We start from the raw sequence: 22,874 nt of genomic DNA on the forward strand, positions 1-22,874 counted from the left end.
AATTAAATCAAATCATTTTATTGAAGCTCAAAACATTTGTCAGATATTTTGTTGACATTCCTTGAAATAGACATCCCTTTTTTCATGGTATGGTAACATGCCAATAGCTTTGACAGGGGCTGTGTGTACAGCCTATGCCTGCCACTAGAATGCATAGGAGACTTGGAAAGGAGACTTTCTCAACTCAGTCTTAAGCTGGCTTGTATGAAAGACCATGAAATCTCAAACATTCCATATTCGTGATAAAAAAGCAAATAGGTAACAATTTACTCAAAGTCAAACGGTATAATGCTTCTTTGCTGCAATTTTTTAACAGGCTGAACATAGCTGTTTGGTCAGGGTCCATCAGAGACGATGGTAAGACGTTATAAGAGGGTCATACATGCTTATGACAATTCTTACAATGCAATACACCTGCTGGCTTTAAGTGAAGTGTTACTAACAAATCTATGTGAATATCACAGATATGTCATATTTATTCACTGTGTAATTGATGTATTTTAACCTTGTCTTTTTTGTAACGACAAAGCATTTATTTAAATAAAGTTATGTATTGATGTATAGGAAGGTTTGTTATGTCTTTTGTTTGCTCTATGCTGTGGAAGTAGGGTTGCAAAATTCCGGTAACTTTCCCCAAAATTGCCAGATTTTTCAGAAATCCCAGTTGGAAGATTCCCAGATTCAGAAGGGAATAAGCAGGAAATCCAGAATCCTCCAATGAGGATTTCTGGAAAACCTGCCAATTTTGGGGAAAGTTACCGGAATTTTGCAACGCTATTTGTAAGCCTTAATGCAAGTTCCCTATACACCTGCTGCTGGCTTCAAATGATTGTCTACCAGAAGATCCAGTTACCATAGCTACCATACCACATAAAGACATTTCCATACATACAAAGCAGTGTCTGCCAACCGCCATGAAACACCTGAACATAGGCAATCATGTGGGTTTTGCCATGAAATGGGTTGTACCATGAAATGGGTTGTACCATGAAATACGATGGCTTATCTACACCTAGACCTCCAGTAAGAAAATGAGACACAAGATACCAGGGCATACGCCCAAATTAATACACAATCAACGTACAGGAAGTTACCATCCATTTAATCACGTACTTCATCTTATAACAAGACGTTCTTTATCACAAAACAATTCTACATTTCTATTTGTGTTCCTATTAACGAGGAAATCTAAAACGTGTATTTGTGTTTGTAACAACAACACTTTGTCTATGTGGTTTTCCTACAGTGTATAGAAGACGTATGTGTATTCCAAAGGCTATAGAAGGTAGGGTTCATAGTTTTAGTAGCCTACCAACCTGAAGGCGTAGAACACAGTAAAACAAACAAACGGTAGGCGGAGTTGAGTAGACAACCACCAAACATTTGGCATGTTCACTTCCCAGCACCAGAAAGTAAGACATTTGGGCTGCGTTTACACACGCAGAAGATCTGATCTGATTGGTCAAAAGACAAATCGTGGCAAAATATTAGAATTGGGCTACCAGTGTAAACACAGCCATACAAACACTAAGTAAGTAAGACACTAATCCCTTAAAGCGTCAATTCACCATTTTGTTTTATGCTTCACATATTCACCTTTCAAATAAGTCAAATAATTTTTTCATGATAACATTTCTCTAGATACCCTACAACAGATACATTGAATACAAGAGGTCCATAGGGGTGAATACTAATTGCCAAATGTGCATATAATTGGAATTTACGTGCAAATCGCCCATTGACATCAATGCTTGATTTTTACACAAAAGTCTGAGATGGACACACAGATTTCTAGTTAGAATTCAGCCCATAGTAAACATTCTTCTCATTAGACTTTGTTCACCACAGAAAAGCTACGAGAGGGAAAGAGAGAGAGATCAATGAAAATACCAGTTAAACACTGACTTCCTTTGAAATTGCAAAGAAGAATGGATTTCATCTTTGTTGCTTGTCACATCCTATGCCCTTGCAGTGGAATTTGTTCTCAAGCCAAGACACATTATGGTGGTTACATTGTACGATATCGCTGAGAATTGATTTAATACCAAACAAAACTATACACAGAAACAGAAACATTTTGATAGCTTACTTAAGTGTTTAGAGTACTGCTTCCTCTGTTGTGTTTTAAGACTCAGGCCGATCAAAGGGAGAATCAGGGCCGTACTATTTCTGGGCTGAGGCGAGGGTGTCCATCTCTGGTCCTCTAAGGTACTGGCTGCAGTTTGGGTCTCCCCTTACGGTCGGTGCTGTTGGGATGGGCCGACCGGTGTGTGGGTTGACACACCAGCACTCCCCCCTCTGGCCGTGCAGAGACATCTTACACTGAAACACAGAATGAACATGCGTTTGTGTGTGTGTGGATGCTCCTGGGCCATGGAGTAAGAGTGAGTAGTCACCTGTTTGAGGTTACACTGCCCCCTCTTGTCACAGTTGGGGATGTGCAGGGTGTAGTCACCTGTTTGAGGTTACACTGCCCCCTCTGGCACAGTTGGGGATGTGCAGGGTGTAGTCACCTGTTTGAGGTTATACTGCCCCCACTTGTCACAGTTGGGGATGTGCAGGGCATACAGGTCTTCCAGTGGGCCTCGGTTATCTCTGAAGGGCATCTTAGATATCCTCTCCAGCACCTGGTCCAGCTCCTGCTGACACTGAATCTACAGTACACAACAGGCAACACCAGTCATATGATTAATAGCCTGGGAAATCTCAGACCTTGGAGCAACAGGCAACACCAGTCACATGATTAATAGCCTGGGAAATCTCAGACCTTGGAGCAACAGGCAACACCAGTCACATGATTAATAGTCTGGGAAATCTCAGACCTTGAAGCAACAGGCAACACCAGTCACATGATTAATAGCCTGGGAAATCTCAGACCTTGGAGCAACAGGCAACACCAGTCACATGATTAATAGCCTGGGAAATCTCAGACCTTGAAGCAACAGGCAACACCAGTCACATGATTAATAGCCTGGGAAATCTCAGACCTTGGAGCAACAGGCAACACCAGTCACATGATTAATAGTCTGGGAAATCTCAGACCTTGGAGCAACAGGCAACACCAGTCACATGATTAATAGTCTGGGAAATCTCAGACCTTGAAGCAACAGGCAACACCAGTCACATGATTAATAGCCTGGGAAATCTCAGACCTTGGAGCAACAGGCAACACCAGTCACATGATTAATAGCCTGGGAAATCTCAGACCTTGGAGCAACAGGCAACACCAGTCACATGATTAATAGCCTGGGAAATCTCAGACCTTGGAGCAACAGGCAACACCAGTCACATGATTAATAGCCTGGGAAATCTCAGACCTTGGAGCAACAGGCAACACCAGTCACATGATTAATAGCCTGGGAAATCTCAGACCTTGAAGCAACAGGCAACACCAGTCACATGATTAATAGCCTGGGAAATCTCAGACCTTGGAGCAACAGGCAACACCAGTCACATGATTAATAGCCTGGGAAATCTCAGACCTTGAAGCAACAGGCAACACCAGTCACATGATTAATAGCCTGGGAAATCTCAGACCTTGGAGCAACAGGCAACACCAGTCACATGATTAATAGCCTGGGAAATCTCAGACCTTGGAGCAACAGGCAACACCAGTCACATGATTAATAGCCTGGGAAATCTCAGACCTTGAAGCAACAGGCAACACCAGTCACATGATTAATAGCCTGGGAAATCTCAGACCTTGGAGCAACAGGCAACACCAGTCACATGATTAATAGTCTGGGAAATCTCAGACCTTGGAGCAACAGGCAACACCAGTCACATGATTAATAGTCTGGGAAATCTCAGACCTTGAAGCAACAGGCAACACCAGTCACATGATTAATAGCCTGGGAAATCTCAGACCTTGGAGCAACAGGCAACACCAGTCACATGATTAATAGCCTGGGAAATCTCAGACCTTGGAGCAACAGGCAACACCAGTCACATGATTAATAGCCTGGGAAATCTCAGACCTTGGAGCAACAGGCAACACCAGTCACATGATTAATAGCCTGGGAAATCTCAGACCTTGGAGCAACAGGCAACACCAGTCACATGATTAATAGCCTGGGAAATCTCAGACCTTGAAGCAACAGGCAACACCAGTCACATGATTAATAGCCTGGGAAATCTCAGACCTTGGAGCAACAGGCAACACCAGTCACATGATTAATAGCCTGGGAAATCTCAGACCTTGAAGCAACAGGCAACACCAGTCACATGATTAATAGCCTGGGAAATCTCAGACCTTGGAGCAACAGGCAACACCAGTCACATGATTAATAGCCTGGGAAATCTCAGACCTTGGAGCAACAGGCAACACCAGTCACATGATTAATAGCCTGGGAAATCTCAGACCTTGAAGCAACAGGCAACACCAGTCACATGATTAATAGTCTGGTAAATCTCAGACCTTGAAGCAACAGGCAACACCAGTCACATGATTAATAGCCTGGGAAATCTCAGACCTTGGAGCAACAGGCAACACCAGTCACATGATTAATAGCCTGGGAAATCTCAGACCTTGGAGCAACAGGCAACACCAGTCACATGATTAATAGCCTGGGAAATCTCAGACCTTGGAGCAACAGGCAACACCAGTCACATGATTAATAGCCTGGGAAATCTCAGACCTTGGAGCAACAGGCAACACCAGTCACATGATTAATAGCCTGGGAAATCTCAGACCTTGGAGCAACAGGCAACACCAGTCACATGATTAATAGTCTGGGAAATCTCAGACCTTGAAGCAACAGGCAACACCAGTCACATGATTAATAGCCTGGGAAATCTCAGACCTTGGAGCAACAGGCAACACCAGTCACATGATTAATAGCCTGGGAAATCTCAGACCTTGGAGCAACAGGCAACACCAGTCACATGATTAATAGCCTGGGAAATCTCAGACCTTGGAGCAACAGGCAACACCAGTCACATGATTAATAGCCTGGGAAATCTCAGACCTTGGAGCAACAGGCAACACCAGTCACATGATTAATAGCCTGGGAAATCTCAGACCTTGAAGCAACAGGCAACACCAGTCACATGATTAATAGTCTGGGAAATCTCAGACCTTGGAGCAACAGGCAACACCAGTCACATGATTAATAGCCTGGGAAATCTCAGACCTTGGAGCAACAGGCAACACCAGTCACATGATTAATAGTCTGGTAAATCTCAGACCTTGGAGCAACAGGCAACACCAGTCACATGATTAATAGTCTGGTAAATCTCAGACCTTGAAGCAACAGGCAACACCATTCACATGATTAATAGTCTCTGACTATTACACTGGGGCCGAGCTCCCTGCCATCCAGGACCTCTATACCAGGCGGTGTCAGAGGAAGGCTCTACAAATTGTCCGACTCCAGCCACCCAAGTCATAGACCGTTCTCTCTGCTACCGCACGGCAAGTAGTACCGATGCACCAAGTCTGGAACCAACAGGACTCTGAACTTCTACCCCCAAGCCATGAGGCTGCTAAATACTTATTTGAATAGTTAACCAAATAGCTACCCGGACTATCTGCATTGACCTTTTTTGCACTAACGTTTTTGACTCATCACATACGCTGCTGCTGCTACTGTGTACTATCTGTTTGCTTATTTCTAGCTATATGTACATATCTACCTCAACTCCGGGGAGGGTGCTCTTCAGAATATATTACGAGTTTGGTTTGAACGGGCTTAAAATGCAGACGGGATTTCTGCTCGTGAAAAACAACGTTGTAAACTTGTAACGCTAACGTTAGCTGTCATGGCACAAGCAAACAACGTTGTAAACTTGTAACGCTAACGTTAGCTGTCATGGCACAAGCAAACAACGTACTTGCCAAATACACTCATTGAAAATATCTAGTTAAAATACCGATTTTGTGTCCGGTGGTAGGCTAATGTTTGCGTCAGGACATGAACGGAAAGGCTCTGGACTGATTTCCAGCTCGAGTCCCATTTCCGCCTCTTGTCCCATTTCCGCCTCTTGTCCCAACCGATGCTGGTACTGTCAGCAGACATGTGTGCTGGAACACTGGATACATTGTGGGAGGCAAACCGTCGGCCTAGGGAGACTACATGATTAATGACCCAGCAATACCTTCAGACCACTGTTTGAGAAAATAAATAAAACATTCTCCAAAATCATCTACAAAGGTTGGATTCTCGGAGGAATAATAATCCACAGGAAATGAAATGAACAGCACTACCAAAATATAGAATACAATTATTAATTCACATGAAAATGAATAATGTTTCCCTCACAGGTATAACTGAGAGTAAATTATATTTGCATGACTAATTCTATTCATGGATTATTGCCAAAGCACCTGATCGCCCTCTTTCTCTAAGTATTATGGCTTCATCAATATTAAAACGATTGGAATGTTCATTTTTTTTGCACTTACAGTCTCTCCTGATGGGTTTTGATGTGTTGCGAAGACTCGCTAATATCCGGGGTAAATGGTTCTATTTTAAACTTAGCGTCCGTGAAATGCCAAAATCATTATCCTCAAGGAAAATAACTCAATGTGGGAAAATAAGTACTGGTAGTAGTTTATAATAACACCTTGAAATAAAGCGTTTATAATAGATTAGTAAACCGTATATTCAGGTACTGCTGGAATGTCTACCAATGGCATGTCCATCATTTTGTGAGAAATTACACTGGTCACTCAAAACATTTACAAAGCATTTATAAAGTATAAATAGCGCTCACTTTAAATGAGGCCACACAAAAACACTTAACTAATGATTAGTAGATGGTTTAAAGGACCGATATTAAACATCTTATGAACGATCGTGTTAATTATTATGACATAGTTATTCATAAATATGTGAATACCTGGCTTACTAACATTTACAAATGTGTGCGTAATGATGAATAAACTATGTATTAATCCATTATAAATGCTTTATTACAAGGTGTTATTATAAAGTGCTACCAAAGTATTTTCCTAGGTCGGTCTACAACAGAACGCCAGGCTCGACTTCAAGGAAACAATACAGAGTTTTCAACAGTAGGGTCTTGTACTGTCATGTGTGAAACATTTACACCTTCCCCATGGTCACGTTCAGTACGCTTCAAATGGGGGCAGACGTTGTCAAACGGAGGGCTATCTTGTCCAATAGAAATGCTTATCTACATTTTCCGATTGAGAAAGCTGGCCTTAACTGTGCAAATTGACAGTAAGACATTGTTAGCTGCTGGACACCATCAGGTCTGCTCCAGAAGATGGCAGCAGTGCACTAGGTTCTGTTAAGACTGACTCCTTCCTAAAGAGACATGGACACTGCTAATCATGATCCCAGGTTCACTAACTGTTTACTAACAGATGCGACCCACTAATAGTCTCGGTTTACTAAGGTAGCGTCTCAAATGGCACCCTATTCCCTATATAAGGCACTACTAATATTAAGGGAATAGGGTGCTATTTGGGATGTAGCCTAACTGTTTACTACTAGGTGTTTACTAACCTGCTTGCCGCGGGGAGTTTTGGGGTCCTCCGGCTTGTTACTCTTCATCTTGGTCTTCATCTCCTGTCGGTGCTGGCGCATAGCGCTCTCCTTGGGCCCCAGCCATGGGTTGTCCTTAGTGGCCTTCCTCACCGGGGGGATCTCTGTCAGGCTCGTGTCCAGGAGGTCCACCTCCTCCCCTGAGGGACAGACACGCACGCACGCAGACACAGATACATGCACAGACTCACACACATGCACATACGCACACACACACACACACACACACACACACACACACACACACACACACACACACACACACACACACACACACACACACACACATACAAACAAACACAGTCAAAACAGCTCTATGGAAACCAGTTCCATTAAATTAATTGATCGTTCATTACAACACTGTCATAACATTGTCGTTATATTGTCATTACATCACAGAAAAGTTCAACCATTTCAATGATTAAGTATACTGCACATTCCTTCATGAAATGAGAAATGATAGGGCCAGCAGGTTGGCTTTAGTACATTTGGCAATGGCATACATGGTGAGTTTTTCAGCGGAAATAGATACATCTTTAAAGGTGTAATATTTTGGACCTTTTTCAAAAATATTGTGAAATATTATTATTTATTTATTTTTTCCATTTTAACTTCCAAGAATGAGAACCAATAGTGAACATATGATTCTGTCTGTGTAAACTCCAGGTTTATTGGCCACTGAAGAGATGAAGAGCTGAAGACATAAGACTTTTCTGTTAACTCTGGGGTACCTTCACTTGCTATGACGAGTGTCCTCCTCACCTCCAATGTCAAGGCATGTCATGAATGGGCACTAGCTCACTTTCATGTTCGACTGATTAGAACGAAAGCTTGAACAGCAACCACCCAGAACTAACACACCACACTATCTGGGGAAGGGAGGTAGAAGTCCTCAGCTGTTTGACCAGATAACGTGTGGTTAAACATCAACCTCTAAAAGCCTCATTTCAAACAGATATGAGAACAAACAATGCAGGGGGCCTGGCCCTGCGAGTCCACTAGCTGTCCATGCTATTCCTGACAACAGACAGAGCAGTGGCTGAGGGCCCACTAGCAGCTCTCCCAGGGCTCTGGGACCGTCAAAATGGAAGAATAACAGAAACGGCAGGGGAGAGGAAACAGTTGGCTGGACCTTGTTTTGAGGAAATCTTAGATGAATAACCTTTCAGAGTAATGTATTGTTTACAAACTCTCTGTACTGTCAGGCTGTCCAGTGACATACCACTATTAACGACAGAGGGGGGAGCAAAAACTGTGTTTCCAACGGCGCAGTTTAACAATAAAAACCCACCGGAAAACAGAACAATCAATAAATGGGTACATAACCCGACGCACACCAGACATAACGTGCACAAGCACTTACAATACAAAAAGGTTTTGGGTCGATGGCGGTCCGCGTTCGGTGGCGGTCCGCGTTCTCTTTTTGGCGCAGCACAGCCTGCTGAAGGTGAACACGGACAGCTTCCCATGTCTCCTCCGCGCGCCTGAACCAGTCATCCACCGCAGGAGCCCCGGTCTGACTCTGATGCCACGGTGCCAGAACCGGCTGGTACCCCAGTACGCACTGGAAGGGAGAGAGGTTAGTGTAGGAGTGGCGAAGCGAGTTCTGTGCCATCTCGGCCCAGGGCACGAACGCCGCCCACTCCCCCGGCCGGTCCTGGCAATAGGACCGCAGAAACCTGCCCACATCCTGGTTTACTCTGTCCAACCGGCACATTACTCTAGGGGAGAAACCCTGAAGTAAGGTTGATCGAGACCCCCAATAGATCACCGGTCACGAACAGCAGACGGGACGTACAGACGCCCAGCGGGACACTGGACGGGAGAGGGCTCTGCACGTAATGCCTGCTCAATGTCCGTGTCCAGCTCCCACACTACCGGCGCCACCAGGAAGGAGGCGGGGAGTATGGGAGTGGGATCCATGGGGCGCTCCTCTGTGTCATACAGCCGGGACAATGTGTCTGCCTTCACATTCTGGGAGCCTGGTCTGTAGGAAAGGGTAAACACAAAACTGGTGAAAAACATGGCCCACCTTGCCTGGCGAGGGTTCAATCTCCTCGCTGCCCGGATGCACTCCAGATTGCGGTGGTCAGTCCAGATGAGGAAAGGGTGTTTAGCCCCCTCAAGACAATGTCTCCACGCCTTCAGAGCCTTGATGACAGCCAACAGCTCCCGGTCCCCCACATCATAGTTTCGCTCTGCCGGGCTGAGCATCTTCGAGAAGAAGGCACAGGGGCGGAACTTCGGTGGCGTACCCGAGCGCTGAGAGAGCACAGCTCCTATCCCAGCCTCGGACGCGTCCACCTCCACTATGAACGCCAAAGAGGGATCCGGATGGACCAGCACGGGAGCCGAGGTAAACAGAGCCCTCAGGTGACCAAAAGCCCTGTCCGCCTCACCCGACCACTGCAAACACACCGGGCCCCCCTTCAGCAGTGAGGTAATGGGAGCCGCTACCTGACCAAAACCCCGGATAAACCTCCGGTAGTAGTTGGCAAACCCTAAGAACCGCTGCAGCTCCTTTACCATGGTGGGAGTCGGCCAATTACACACGGCTGAAATGCGGCCACTCTCCATCTCCACCCCTGAGGTGGAAATGCGGTACCCTAGGAAGGAGACAGACTGCTGGAAGAACAGGCACTTCTCAGTCTTGACGTACAGGTCATGCTCCAACAGACGACCAAGCACCCTGCGCACCAGGGACACATGCTTGGCGCGTGTAGCGGAGTATATCAGAATGTCATCAATATACACCACTACTCCCTGCCCGTGCAGGTCCCTGAAAATCTCGTCTACAAAGGCCTGGAAGACTGATGGCACATTCATCAACCCGTACGGCATGACGAGGAACTCATAGTGCCCTGAGGTGGTACTGAAAGCCGTCTTCCACTCGTCTCCCTCCCGGATACGCACCAGGTTGTAAGCGCTCCTGAGATCTAGTTTGGTGAAGAAGCGCGCCCCATGCATTGACTCAATCGCTGTGGCTATGAGCGGTAGCGGATAACTATACCTCACAGTGATCTGGTTCAGACCCCGATAGTCAATACACGGGCGCAGACCTCCCTCCTTCTTCTTCACAAAAAAGAAACTTGAGAAGGCGGGTGAAGTGGATGACCGAATGTACCCCTGACGCAGGGATTCGGAGACATATGTTTCCATAGCCTCCGTCTCCGCCTGAGAGAGGGGATACACGTGACTCCTGGGAAGTGCAGCGTCTACCAGGAGATTAATCGCGCAATCGCCCCGTCGATGGGGCGAGAGCCAAATCGGCATATTCAGGGGGAATGCGCACGATGGAGACCTGGTCTGGACTCTCCGCCGTAGTAGCTCCAACGGAAACCCCTAAACACCTCCCAGAGGACTCTCGCGACCACCCAGTGAGAGCCCTCTGTGGCCAAGAAACAGTGGGGTCATGACAAACTAACCAGGGTAGGCCTAGCACCACGGGAAACGCAGGAGAGTCAATAAGGAAGAGACTAATTCTCTCCTTGAGACCCCCCTGCGTCACCATGCCCAGAGGAGCGGTGGCCTCCCTGGTCAACCCGGACCCTAATGGTAGACTATCTAAGGCGTGAACGGGGAAAGGCACAGCCATGGGAACAATGGGGATACCTAAACTATGGGCGAACGAACTATCTATAAAATTCTCAGCCGCGCCTGAATCGACGAGCGCCTTATGCTGGGAATGCAGGGAAAACTCAGAAGTTACATACACAAACATATGTGCGACAGAGGGCTCTGGGTGAGAATGGTGCCGGCTCACCTGGGGTGACGCAAGAGCGCCCTGCCTGCTGCCTCGGATGGACAGGTCCACCAGCTGGTCGAACGTGAGGGTGGTGTCTCTGCAGGCCAACTCCCGACGGACGTCCTCGCGCAGACTGCAGCGATAATGGTCGATCACGGCCCTGTCGTTCCATCCCGCGCCGGCAGCCAGGGTCCGAAACTCCAGGGCAAACCCCTGGGCGCTCCTCGTCCCCTGCCTCAGATGGAATAGGCGTCTGAACTCCTTAAACTGGTCTAACGCTGCATCTCCCTCTCTCCACACGGCGTAGGCCCACTCCAGGGCTTTCCCGGTGAGGCACAAGACGAGGGCGGACAACCTCTCACGGCCCAAAGGAGCCGTGTGGACGGTTGCCAGGTACAAATCCAGCTGCAAGAGAAACCCCTGGCAGTTCAGCCGTCCCATTATATTCCTGGGGAAGGGAGAGACGAAACCCACTGGGACCAGGAGAAGGAGGGGCGCGTAGTGGAGACCCCGGTTGTGCTGGTGGAGGCGCTGGTAGAACTCCCTGTCTCTCCCAGCGGTCCATTGTCTGGACAACGCAGTCCATGGCGGTGCCAAGATGGTGGAGCATTGCTGTGTGCTCCCGGACGCGCTCCTCCACCCCTATACCCGGGGTACCTGTTCCTGCTGACTCCATAAGTTTGGTCCGGTATTCTGTAAGGGGTGCGTACTGGCGGCAGAGAAGTCAGACGCAGGAGAGCAAAAACTGTGTTTCCAACGGCGCAGTTTAACAATAAAAACCCACCGGAAAACAGAACAATCAATAAATGGGTACATAACCCGACGCACACTAGACATAACGTGCACAAGCACTTACAATAAACAATACCGGACAAGGACATGGGGGGAACAGAGGGTTAAATACACAACATGTAATTGATGGAATTGAAACCAGGTGTGTGGGAAGACAAGACAAAACAAATGGAAAATGAAACTATCAGATCTAACTTCAGCTCTCCTCATGAAACTATCAGATCTAACTTCAGCTCTCCTCATGAAACTATCAGATCTAACTTCAACTGTCCACATGAAACTATCAGATCTAACTTCAGCTCTCCGCATGAAACTATCAGATCTAACTTCAGCTCTCCTCATGAAACTATCAGATCTAACTTCAGCTCTCCTCATGAAACTATCAGATCTAACTTCAGCTCTCCTCATGAAACTATCAGATCTAACTTCAGCTCTGCTCATGAAACTATCAGATCTAACTTCAGCTCTGCTCATGAAACTATCAGATCTAACTTCAGCTCTCCTCATGAAACTATCAGATCTAACTTCAGCTCTCCTCATGAAACTATCAGATCTAACTTCAGCTCTGCTCATGAAACTATCAGATCTAACTTCAGCTCTGCTCATGAAACTATCAGATCTAACTTCAGCTCTCCTCATGAATCTATCAGATCTAAACCCTTAACTTCAGCTCTACTAGAACTATCAGATCTAGACATCTAACTTCAGCTCTCCTCATGAAACTATCACATCTAACTTCAGCTCTGCTCATGAAACTATCAGATCTAACTTCAGCTCTCCTCATGAAACTATCAGATCTAACTTCAGCTCTGCTCATGAAACTATCAGATCTAACTTCAGCTCTCCTCATGAAACTATCAGATCTAACTTCAGCTCTCCTCATGAAACTATCAGATCTAACTTCAGCTCTCCTCATGAAACTATCAGATCTAACTTCAGCTCTCCTCATGAAACTATCAGATCTAACTTCAGCTCTCCTCATGAAACTATCAGATCTAACTTCAGCTCTCCTCATGAAACTATCAGATCTAACTTCAGCTCTCCTCATGAAACTATCAGATCTAACTTCAGCTCTCCTCATGAAACTATCAGATCTAACTTCAGCTCTCCTCATGAAACTCTTTGTGCTCTCAGTGTCCTTTGCAGAACAGAGAGCAGAAGTCAACTGGAATCAGGTGTGAGACATGCACAAAAACACACACACTTATACATCCCTAAACACACACACACGCACACAAATTATGCTGTTTTCATCTATTAGATAATCCCAATTTTCTCCAACTGTAATTCAGCTTCAGCTACTGAAACTGATTTCAGCTTCATGGAGGAAACCTGAGAAGGTCCGAGTATATTAAAAACCACACACACACACACACACACACACACACACACACACACACACACACACACACACACACACACACACACACACACACACACACACACACACACACACACACACACACACACACACACACACACACAGAGACACACACGGACAGGGTCAGGACCCCACTCTAAGGGGGCCCCGTTCCTGCAGTACACTCTGTTCCACCGATCCACAGAGGTGGGCCTGGGCTTTACAATGTCAACAGAGCTGCAGCTCCATTGTTTTTACTTTGTTGTCCGGTCCACTGCTTGAATTAATACAGCAGACAAAAGGGACGAGTGGCTTCCTTGCTTTTTTAATAGCTGATGCTTGTCAAATTCCCAGAACAGCACAAAGGAGAGAAGGTTCATGTCTGACAGTCTAGACTCTTGTCAACTGAGCAGATGGCCCATGGATGGAGAAGGGGAGACTGGATAGGTCAAACCAACACACATTCATGGTTCAAATGATCCCTTTAACTATCCCCTTTAATCTCAATGTGACTTATTGTGTAATAAATTAATATTACCTCACTCTAGGGCCAGCATAGTGATAATGATACTGTATTTCCCTTTGTTTATGTGTATATATAACGTATCACCTTCACAATTGACTGTACAGTTGTGGCCAGAATGACACAAATATACATTTTCAAAGTCTGCTGCCTCAGTTTGTATGATGGCAATTTGCATATACTCCAGAATGTTATGAAGATTGATCAGATTCATTTCAATTAATTGCAAAGTCCCTCTTTGCCATGCCAATGAACTGAATCCCCCAAAAACATTTCCACTGCATTTCAGCCCTGCCACAAAAGGACCAGCTGACATCATGTCAGTGATTCTCTCGTTAACACAGGTGTGAGTGTTGACGAGGACAAGGCTGGAGATCACTCTGTCATGCTGATTGAGTTAGAATAACAGACTGGAAGCGTAAAAAGGAGGGTGGTGCGTGGAATCATTGTTCTTCCTCTGTAAACCATGGTTACCTGCAAGGAAACACGTGCCGTCATCATTGCTTTGCACAAAAAGGGCTTCACAGGCAAGGATATTGCTGCCAGTAAGAATTCACCTAAATCAACCATTTATCGGATCACCAAGAACTTCAAGGAGAGCGGTTCAATTGTTGTGAAGAAGGCTTCAGGTCGCACAAGAAAGTCCAGCAAGCGCCAGGACCGTCTCCTAAAGTTGATTCAGCTGCGGGATCGGGGCACCACCAGTACAGAGCTTGCTCAGGAATGGCAGCAGGCAGGTGTGAGTGCATCTGCACGCACAGTGAGGCGAAGACTTTTGGAGGATGGCCTGGTGTCAAGAAGGGCAGCAAAGAAGCCACTTGTCTCCAGGGAAAACATCAGGGACAGACTGATATTCTGCAAAAGGTACAGGGATTGGACTGCTGAGGACTGGGGTAAAGTCATTTTCTCTGATGAATCCCCTTTCCAATTGTTTGAGGCATCCGGAAAAAAGCTTGTCCGGAGAAGACAAGGTGAGCGCTACCATCAGTCCTGTGTCATGCCAACAGTAAAGCATCCTGAGACCATTCATGTGCGGGGTTGCTTTTCAGTGGGCTCACTCACAATTCTGCCTAAGAACACAGTCATGAATAAAGAATGGTACCAACACATCCTCCGAGAGCAACTTCTCCCAACCATCCAGGAACAGTTTGGTGATGAACAATTTCAGCATGATGGAGCACCTTGCCATAAGGCAAAAGTGATAACTAAGTGGCTCGGGGAACAAAACATCGATATTTTGGGTCCATGGCCAGGAAACTCCCCAGACCTTAATCCCATTGAGAACTTGTGGTCAATCCTCAAGAGGCGGGTGGACAAACAAAAACCCACAAATTCTGACAAACTCCAAGCATTGATTATGCAAGAATGGGCTGCCATCAGTCAGGATGTGGCCCAGAAGTTAATTGACAGCATGCCAGGGCGGATTACAGAGGTCTTGAAAAAGAAGGGTCAACACTGCAAATATTGACTCTTTGCATCAACTTCATGTAATTGTCAATAAAAGCCTTTGACACTTATGAAACGCTTGTAATTATACTTCAGTATTCTATAGTAACATCTGACAAAAATATCTAAAGACACTGAAGCAGCAAACTTTGTGAAAATTAATATTTGTGTCATTCTCAAAATTTTTGGCCACGACTGTACAGTAAAGCACTTTGGGGAGCTGTAGAGCCAGCTCCATAACTGCTTCCCATTATCATTTACAAGGCCTGCTAGGACTCTCCTCCTAGAATCACACAGTCAGCACAGAGCAAGTGTGTTTACCTCACAGCCAGGCTATCTGGCCTGAGAGGCTCCTCCACAGCGTGAAGCTAGCTGGGGCTGGGCAGGTCCTGACACGTAGACACTGGCTGCACCCAGCCAGGCATCTATCCACCCCTGAACTGACTGACTGCATGCTAAACCTGGGACTCTGGATGCGTCCCAAACAACACTGTATCCCTATATGACTCTGGTCTAAAGTAGTGCACTATATAGGGAAAAGGGAGTATTTTGCCATTTGAGACACACACACCTGGCTCTGGAGGACAGAGAGACAGGGAGACGGAGGCAAGCCAGAGCCCATCGAACCTGCAGGGCAGCATGGACAATTACAGCACACACATAGAGAGAATAGAGAGAGAGGGGAGAGAGATGGTGCCCATCTTTCCCATTCCTTTGGGATTGAGGCCTGTAGACGTGACCTTGACATTAGACCACTTTTGAGGTCTGAAAAGACCAGATTAACTTTGAAGAGTGAACATATCCATATCTCCTTTATTAACAGAGACGATAGGACACCAGATTAGGGTTACATTTCCGGGACTTTCAATAAATTCTCTGGTTCGCCCGAAATCCCGGTTGGAGGCTCCCCCGGAGTCATGGGGGAATAATCATGATATCCAGAATCCTCCAACCAGGATTTCTGGAAAACCAGTGAATTTATTGAAAGATGAAAATGAATATTGCAACCCTACACCAGACATGTGATCCAAGTCATGGCACCAATGTAACAAGTCAACTGGCCTTGATACACAAACCACCATCATACAAGGATCAATTCCTAAGACAGTAGCTCTGCCTGCAGCCATCGGGCTAGCCATGAACAACAGATCTTGGGTGATTGCAGCAGCCAAATGCATTGGCCTCCTTCTGTACGCACATACCCAGCACTTAAATCTCCTTCGACTCCATTATCTTCGGTGAAGAAACATCAAACCATCTGGCGAGGCCAGCCCTATCCCCTGCAAAGCCCTTTCACAGGTCCCCTTCCAATCCCACTCAGCTCAGTAACATTTCAGACATAGCTTGTGTATTCTCCAAGCACCGAAGAGGGAGGGAGGGAGTGGAGTGGAAGGAGGGAGGGAGCCAGTGAGAGAAAGAAAGAAAGAAAGGAGGGAGAGAGAGAGAGAGAGAGAGAAAGAAAGGAGGGAGAGAGAGAAAGAAAGAGAGAGAAAGAAAGGAGGGAGAGAGAAAGAGAGAGAAAGAAAGAAGGGAGAGAGAAAGAAAGAGAGAGAAAGAAAGGAGGGAGAGAGAAAGGGAGAGAGAGAGAGAAAGGGAGAGAGAGAAAGAGAAAGGGAGCAGGTTTATTCTGGAACGCATCTGAGGCACGCTGAGATTCTTAGCATGGCTTCGGGTGAAGTTGCAGCCCCAGGGGTGGATGGCAGTGATGCCTGTGTTTTAGAGAAGCAGGAGGGATTATCAGTGGCTATTTCTGGCCTGCGGGCACCGTCTAGAGGGCTGGGCACCCCGGCAGTGGACCCATGCAGGTACAGATGAATACCCCTCGTTAGGGAGCCGTGTTATTTCACCGCCCAGTTGCAGCCAGATGGTCAGGATCTGTTTTCCTTGTAAAGCTTTGAGAGGTTTTTGTTGGTCTTTTGTTGGGTTGTGGGTGGGGTAACCCTCCCTCTGTTGGATAAGTGGCAGCCCAACGATGTGATCCTGATGGGAGGATGAGTGATGGTGGTGTGTCTCAAATAGCACCCTATTAAGTTAACCTTTATTTTAGCAGGGTCTCTTTTGCAAAGGAGTGCACTACTTTTGACCAGGGCCAATTATAGGGAACCATTTGGGACGCTACCCTTTTCTTAAATATATTTTTTAATAGTATGTTTTTGTATTAGCGTGATGTATTATTGACTATGACGTGTCTCTATACGTAATAATGTGATATACTCCCCGTCTGCCTGTTGTGGAATCAGTCGCGCCCCAACGTCTCTATTTACATCATTCTCTGACGCGTCACAGTAAACCGACTGTAGTTGTACCACTTGATATTGACAATGAGGGGCTACTGTCTAGGCGTAGGCTGGTGGACTAATAAAGATGCCCATCCACCACAGGGTTCAGGTAAGGAGGAGACACGGGGTGCACCACAGACACTGAGGAGGGTTTTCATATCAAGTCTTCCATGGATAAAAGGCTACATGCCAGTCATGCATTAAGGCCTGTATGGCATGAGATGAGTAGCATGAAGGAATGCATATCGGGTGCTCTGCATTTCCCAGTGATCCAATCTTGGAGAATGCAGAACACGTTTTCCTTGGTTATAACGTGTGTTCACATAATAACAATAAGAAGTAAGCTTTATGCGACAACTCATTGCATTTGTGTGTATTACGTGTGTTCTGCCAGATGAGAAAGACAGGTAAGTTAAATGATGATTATTTTGATACATGAGTGGATGTGACTGTTAACCAACGCTTTTTAGTTTGACTTATAAACTGATCCTATAAACTCCTCACAAGCCCTTAATTAAACAAGCCCTTAATTAAACAAGCCCTTTATTAAACAAGCCCTTAATTAAAGTGAAGTCTTACTGCTATTAATTATCCCAAGGTTTACTCTGTTTCAACAAGCAGGACATGTGATGTAGCTAGGTTACCATGGCCTGAGATGTCATAGATTGTGGTTTCACACGTCGGCCTATTTAGACAATGAAAACGTGTAGGAAACGTGTGTAACCGGGGCTGCTTTCTGCATAATCTCGTGGACACACCAGATTGTGTCCAGAAGTTTATATCACTCTGCATACTGGGATGCTTAAACCTGCAAGATAGTGGTTAATAAGGGACTGTTTGAAAGGGAGTCATATAAACATTGCCTCATTTTTTTTTACAGGTAATACTGTGAATTCTGTCTGAAGTACATGATAGTACTGTGTAACCCAGGTGTACATAATAGTACTGTGTAACCCAGGTGTACATTATAGTACTGTGTAACCCAGGTGTACATAATAGTACTGTGTAACCCAGGTGTACATAATAGTACTGTGTAACCCAGGTGTACATTATAGTACTGTGTAACCCAGGTGTACATAATAGTACTGTGTAACCCAGGTGTACATTATAGTACTGTGTAACCCAGGTGTACATAATAGTACTGTGTAACCCAGGTGTACATTATAGTACTGTGTAACCCAGGTGTACATAATAGTACTGTGTAACTCAGGTGAACATAATAGTACTGTGTAATCCAGGTGTACATTATAGTACTGTGTAACCCAGGTGTACATAATAGTACCATGTAACTCAGGTGTACATAATAGTACTGTGTAACCCAGGTGAACATAATAGTACTGTGTAACCCAGGTGTACATTATAGTACTGTGTAACCCAGGTGTACATAATAGTACTGTGTAACCCAGGTGTACATAATAGTACTGTGTAACCCAGGTGTACATAATAGTACTATGTAACTCAGGTGAACATTATAGTAATGTGTAACCCAGGTGTACATAATAGTACTGTGTAACCCAGGTGTACATGATAGTACTGTGTAACCCAGGTGTACATAATAGTACTGTGTAACTCAGGTGAACATAATAGTACTGTGTAATCCAGGTGTACATTATAGTACTGTGTAACCCAGATGTACATAATAGTACCATGTAACTCAGGTGTACATAATAGTACTGTGTAACCCAGGTGAACATAATAGTACTGTGTAACCCAGGTGTACATAATAGTACTGTGTAACCCAGGTGTACATAATAGTACTGTGTAACCCAGGTGTACATAATAGTACTATGTAACTCAGGTGAACATTATAGTAATGTGTAACCCAGGTGTACATAATAGTACTGTGTAACCCAGGTGTACATGATAGTACTGTGTAACCCAGGTGTACATAATAGTACTGTGTAACCCAGGTGAACATAATAGTACTGTGTAACCCAGGTGTACATTATAGTACTGTGTAACCCAGGTGTACATAATAGTACTATGTAACTCAGGTGAACATTATAGTAATGTGTAACCCAGGTGTACATAATAGTACCGTGAAACTCAGGTGAACATAATAGCACTGTGTAACTCAGGTGAACATTATAGTAATGTGTAACCCAGGTGTACATAATAGTACCGTGAAACTCAGGTGTACATAATACTACTGTGTAACCCAGGTGTACATTATAGTACTGCGTAACCTAGGTGCACATAATAGTACTGTGTAACTCAGGTGTACATAATACTACTGTGTAACCCAGGTGTACGTTATAGTACTGCGTAACCTAGGTGTACATTATAGTACTGTGTAACTCAGGTGTACATTATAGTACTGCGTAACCTAGGTGCACATAATAGTACTGTGTAACTCAGGTGTACATAATACTACTGTGTAACCCAGGTGTACGTTATAGTACTGCGTAACCTAGGTGTACATAATAGTACTGTGTAACCCAGGTGAACATAATAGTACTGTGTAATCCATGTGTACATTATAGTACCATGTAACCCAGGTGAACATTATAGTACTGTGTAACTGAGGTGTACATAATAGTACTGTGTAACCTAGGTGTACATAATAGTACTGTGTAACTCAGTTGTACAAAATAGTACTGTGTAACGCAGGTGTACATGATAGTACTGTGTAACCCATCTGTACATAATAATACTGTGTAACCCAGGTGTACATAATAGTACTGTGTAACCCATGTGTACATAATAGTACTGTGTAACCCATGTGTACATTATAGTACTGTGTAACCCAGGTTTACATGATAGTACTGTGTAATTCAGGTGTACATAATAGTACTGTGTAACCCAGGTGTACATGATAGTACTGTGTAACCCAGATGTAACCCATCCCTTATATGCCAGGCTGCGAATACATAGAAACAGTAGAAGAGAAACAGTCTGAGCAGAGAAATATAGGATGGCGTCATGGTAATTCACTGTACTGTAGGCTAGGACTGTGGCATCTGGCTGTAGCAAAGCAGACTGCAAGTAGCTATTTCAGGAAGAGTTCCACCATAGAAATAGTATTAGAACACCACTACCTCCTAAGACCCAACTTATCTCTGGCTACATGTGCATGTGTAGGTTACTCCACGTGCATTTCTAGTGCTACTGTCTGTGGTGACCTGGCCCTAATCCGTTTGAACTTTTCAGGAATCACAGGTTCTCCTTTATAATCTAATCAAATGTTACATTTGGCAGATGGGGACAATGACATTAGGTTTAGTAGAAATCACACCATACTGAACAAGCTTCAACAAACACTCCATGACTAGTTGACAGTGGTTTGGGTCAAAGTACAAAGTCCAAATTGCCAATCAATGTGGCATTATTTTGCTTATCTCTCCTCTCTCATGTTATCCAATTAAATAGGAATGTTTTGGGATTTCTGTGTAAAACACAAGCTGGGAATGTTATTTCAGGGTATAATCAAGCATACAGTATGTCTTACAGTATAGGCTGCTTATATAGTGTAAGATCTGTTATACAGGAATAATACTGTTAGGTAAGGGGGTCTATTGGATTGCAGCAAGGGACCAATAAGTCTACACATGGAGGTCAATAAGTCAAACTAGTCCAGTGTAGTTCTGGTTGTTGTTGGAGACTGATGGATGATACTACCTGCAAACGTTTCTTTCATTTGTGATTAGGACATATAGCCCAAAGCCAAATATAGGCTTATAGCATTTGCAACTCAATTCGGTACATATTAAAGGCAAAAGTACGTTGATAAAATTGTGTTATAAAAGAGTTATAACTGTGTAATAACAAATAATTCAAATAAATAAGCGTTTTATAGTGAGTTAATTACAGTTTAAATGTTTCTATGAGCAAATGGACGCCAAAATCATTAGCTTAGACTGCTGCGAATTAAATAAATCACAATACGGTCCATGCTAAGCCATCCCAATGACAGTGCAATTATTCATTAACGCCTACTAATAACCATACTTCCCAAACTTCCTCTCTGTTCCATTATAACATTGTAAATGTATCAAGCTTGTTGAAACTGACCGCTAAGTTGCTCCTGGTGCGCCTGGCTCCCCGTGGGCTCGGTGACCACTTTGTGTCCGCACAGCCCCAGCCCCTGGACCAGCTGCTCGAGAGGCAGATCGGAGTCCGGCTTCGGGTAACACCGGAGCCCGCTGGAGCATCTCGGGGTGTACACGCCGCATAACTCGCCCTCTTGCCGGGCGCACACCGGGCAGCAACCGCAGCCCGGTTCGCGCACTATCTCTGCACAGGTCTCGGTGAGCTTCGGGCACGCAGCCTGACGTTCGGCGGTGCAACTCGGGCAACGGAAGACCATCTCCGCGAAAGAAGCGCCAACGAAAGCCACCGACAGCAGCAGCAAGCTGCAGCCTGAATATGATATCATTCTCGGCATGGAACTTCTTGTCATTTAGTGAGGCGATGGAACGCAACTCCAGGTAAAATAACTGTGCATGCGAACAGGTGAAGCTAGCGGCTGGGTTGAGTTCTGCAGGGTCCTACCAACGGCAGGATTAACTGACAGCTCGTCAGACCAGTGGTGCGTATGGAAGAGCAGCAGGCAAACCCTAGCAGGCAATTTTGTGCTATGACGAAAATATTATATAGCCTCAAGTGTTCATGCACAAGTATACCTAAGACCAGTCCAAATGACTTGTTATTTTGTAATCAACTTACATTATGGTACTCAGCCAGGTGTCTCTGGCCAACTGTTGATGTTGATGAGGCCTGTATATAGATAGATTTGGTGATTTATTACAGCAAGCAGAAATAACTGTCAGACAAACCCGAACCCACATAGGCTACACTGAAGTGATGCCCTATAAACGTTCTATTTATTAAAATGATTCTGAACAATGGAAACTAAGAAATGTATAGATACTATCCTCATTATAGGCTATTTAGCCTATTTGTAATAGTACTATTGTTGGAAATGTGCATAAAATACACTGTACAATAGGGAAAGGCAAGAAGAGAATGTTCTATGTGGTAGTATCATGTAACTCAATGGAGGAAAACGAGGCAGCATTCCCATGGCTGGGCCTGAGACTGAGAGAGGCAATATTACATACTGTAGCATGTTTATTTTTTATCAGCATGCACCCTCTCCCAGAAAATAAATAAATAAACAAACATAAACAAAAAGCATTCCTTCCATATCCAATGACACTTAGTGAAAGCCCTGCCCAGAGGCTGCATGCCATTCCCTACCTTTGTGGGCGCTGTGTAT

At 45.0% G+C, this 22,874-nt stretch overlaps 1 protein-coding gene across 5 annotated transcripts; it reads right to left on the reverse strand.

Annotated features, from left to right (window-relative positions):
* Positions 1 to 1,081: 1,081 nt before the first annotated feature.
* Positions 1,082 to 22,171, reverse strand: LOC120033392 (insulin-like growth factor-binding protein 2-A). 5 transcript variants are annotated; one of them, XR_005473958.1, is made up of 5 exons: positions 21,668 to 22,154; positions 7,473 to 7,651; positions 2,514 to 2,654; positions 2,090 to 2,322; positions 1,082 to 1,853 (listed from the first exon to the last, which is right to left on the reverse strand). XR_005473958.1 is itself a non-coding variant. In XM_038979725.1 (4 exons), the coding sequence occupies exons 1-4, from the start codon at positions 22,053 to 22,055 to the stop codon at positions 2,164 to 2,166; spliced, it is 867 nt and encodes a 288-aa protein (XP_038835653.1). In that variant the 5' UTR covers positions 22,056 to 22,154; the 3' UTR covers positions 1,082 to 2,163. The 5 variants fall into 5 exon arrangements, 3 of the variants coding, with proteins under 3 accessions (XP_038835653.1, XP_038835654.1, XP_038835655.1); XM_038979725.1 differs by having other exon boundaries at positions 1,082 to 2,322; XM_038979726.1 differs by lacking the exon at positions 1,082 to 1,853 and having other exon boundaries at positions 2,211 to 2,322; positions 2,456 to 2,654; positions 21,668 to 22,157.
* Between the last annotated feature and the right edge of the window lie 703 nt (positions 22,172 to 22,874).

This window comes from Salvelinus namaycush, chromosome 40 (assembly GCF_016432855.1).
Source record: "Salvelinus namaycush isolate Seneca chromosome 40, SaNama_1.0, whole genome shotgun sequence".
NCBI classification, from domain to species: domain Eukaryota; kingdom Metazoa; phylum Chordata; class Actinopteri; order Salmoniformes; family Salmonidae; genus Salvelinus; species Salvelinus namaycush.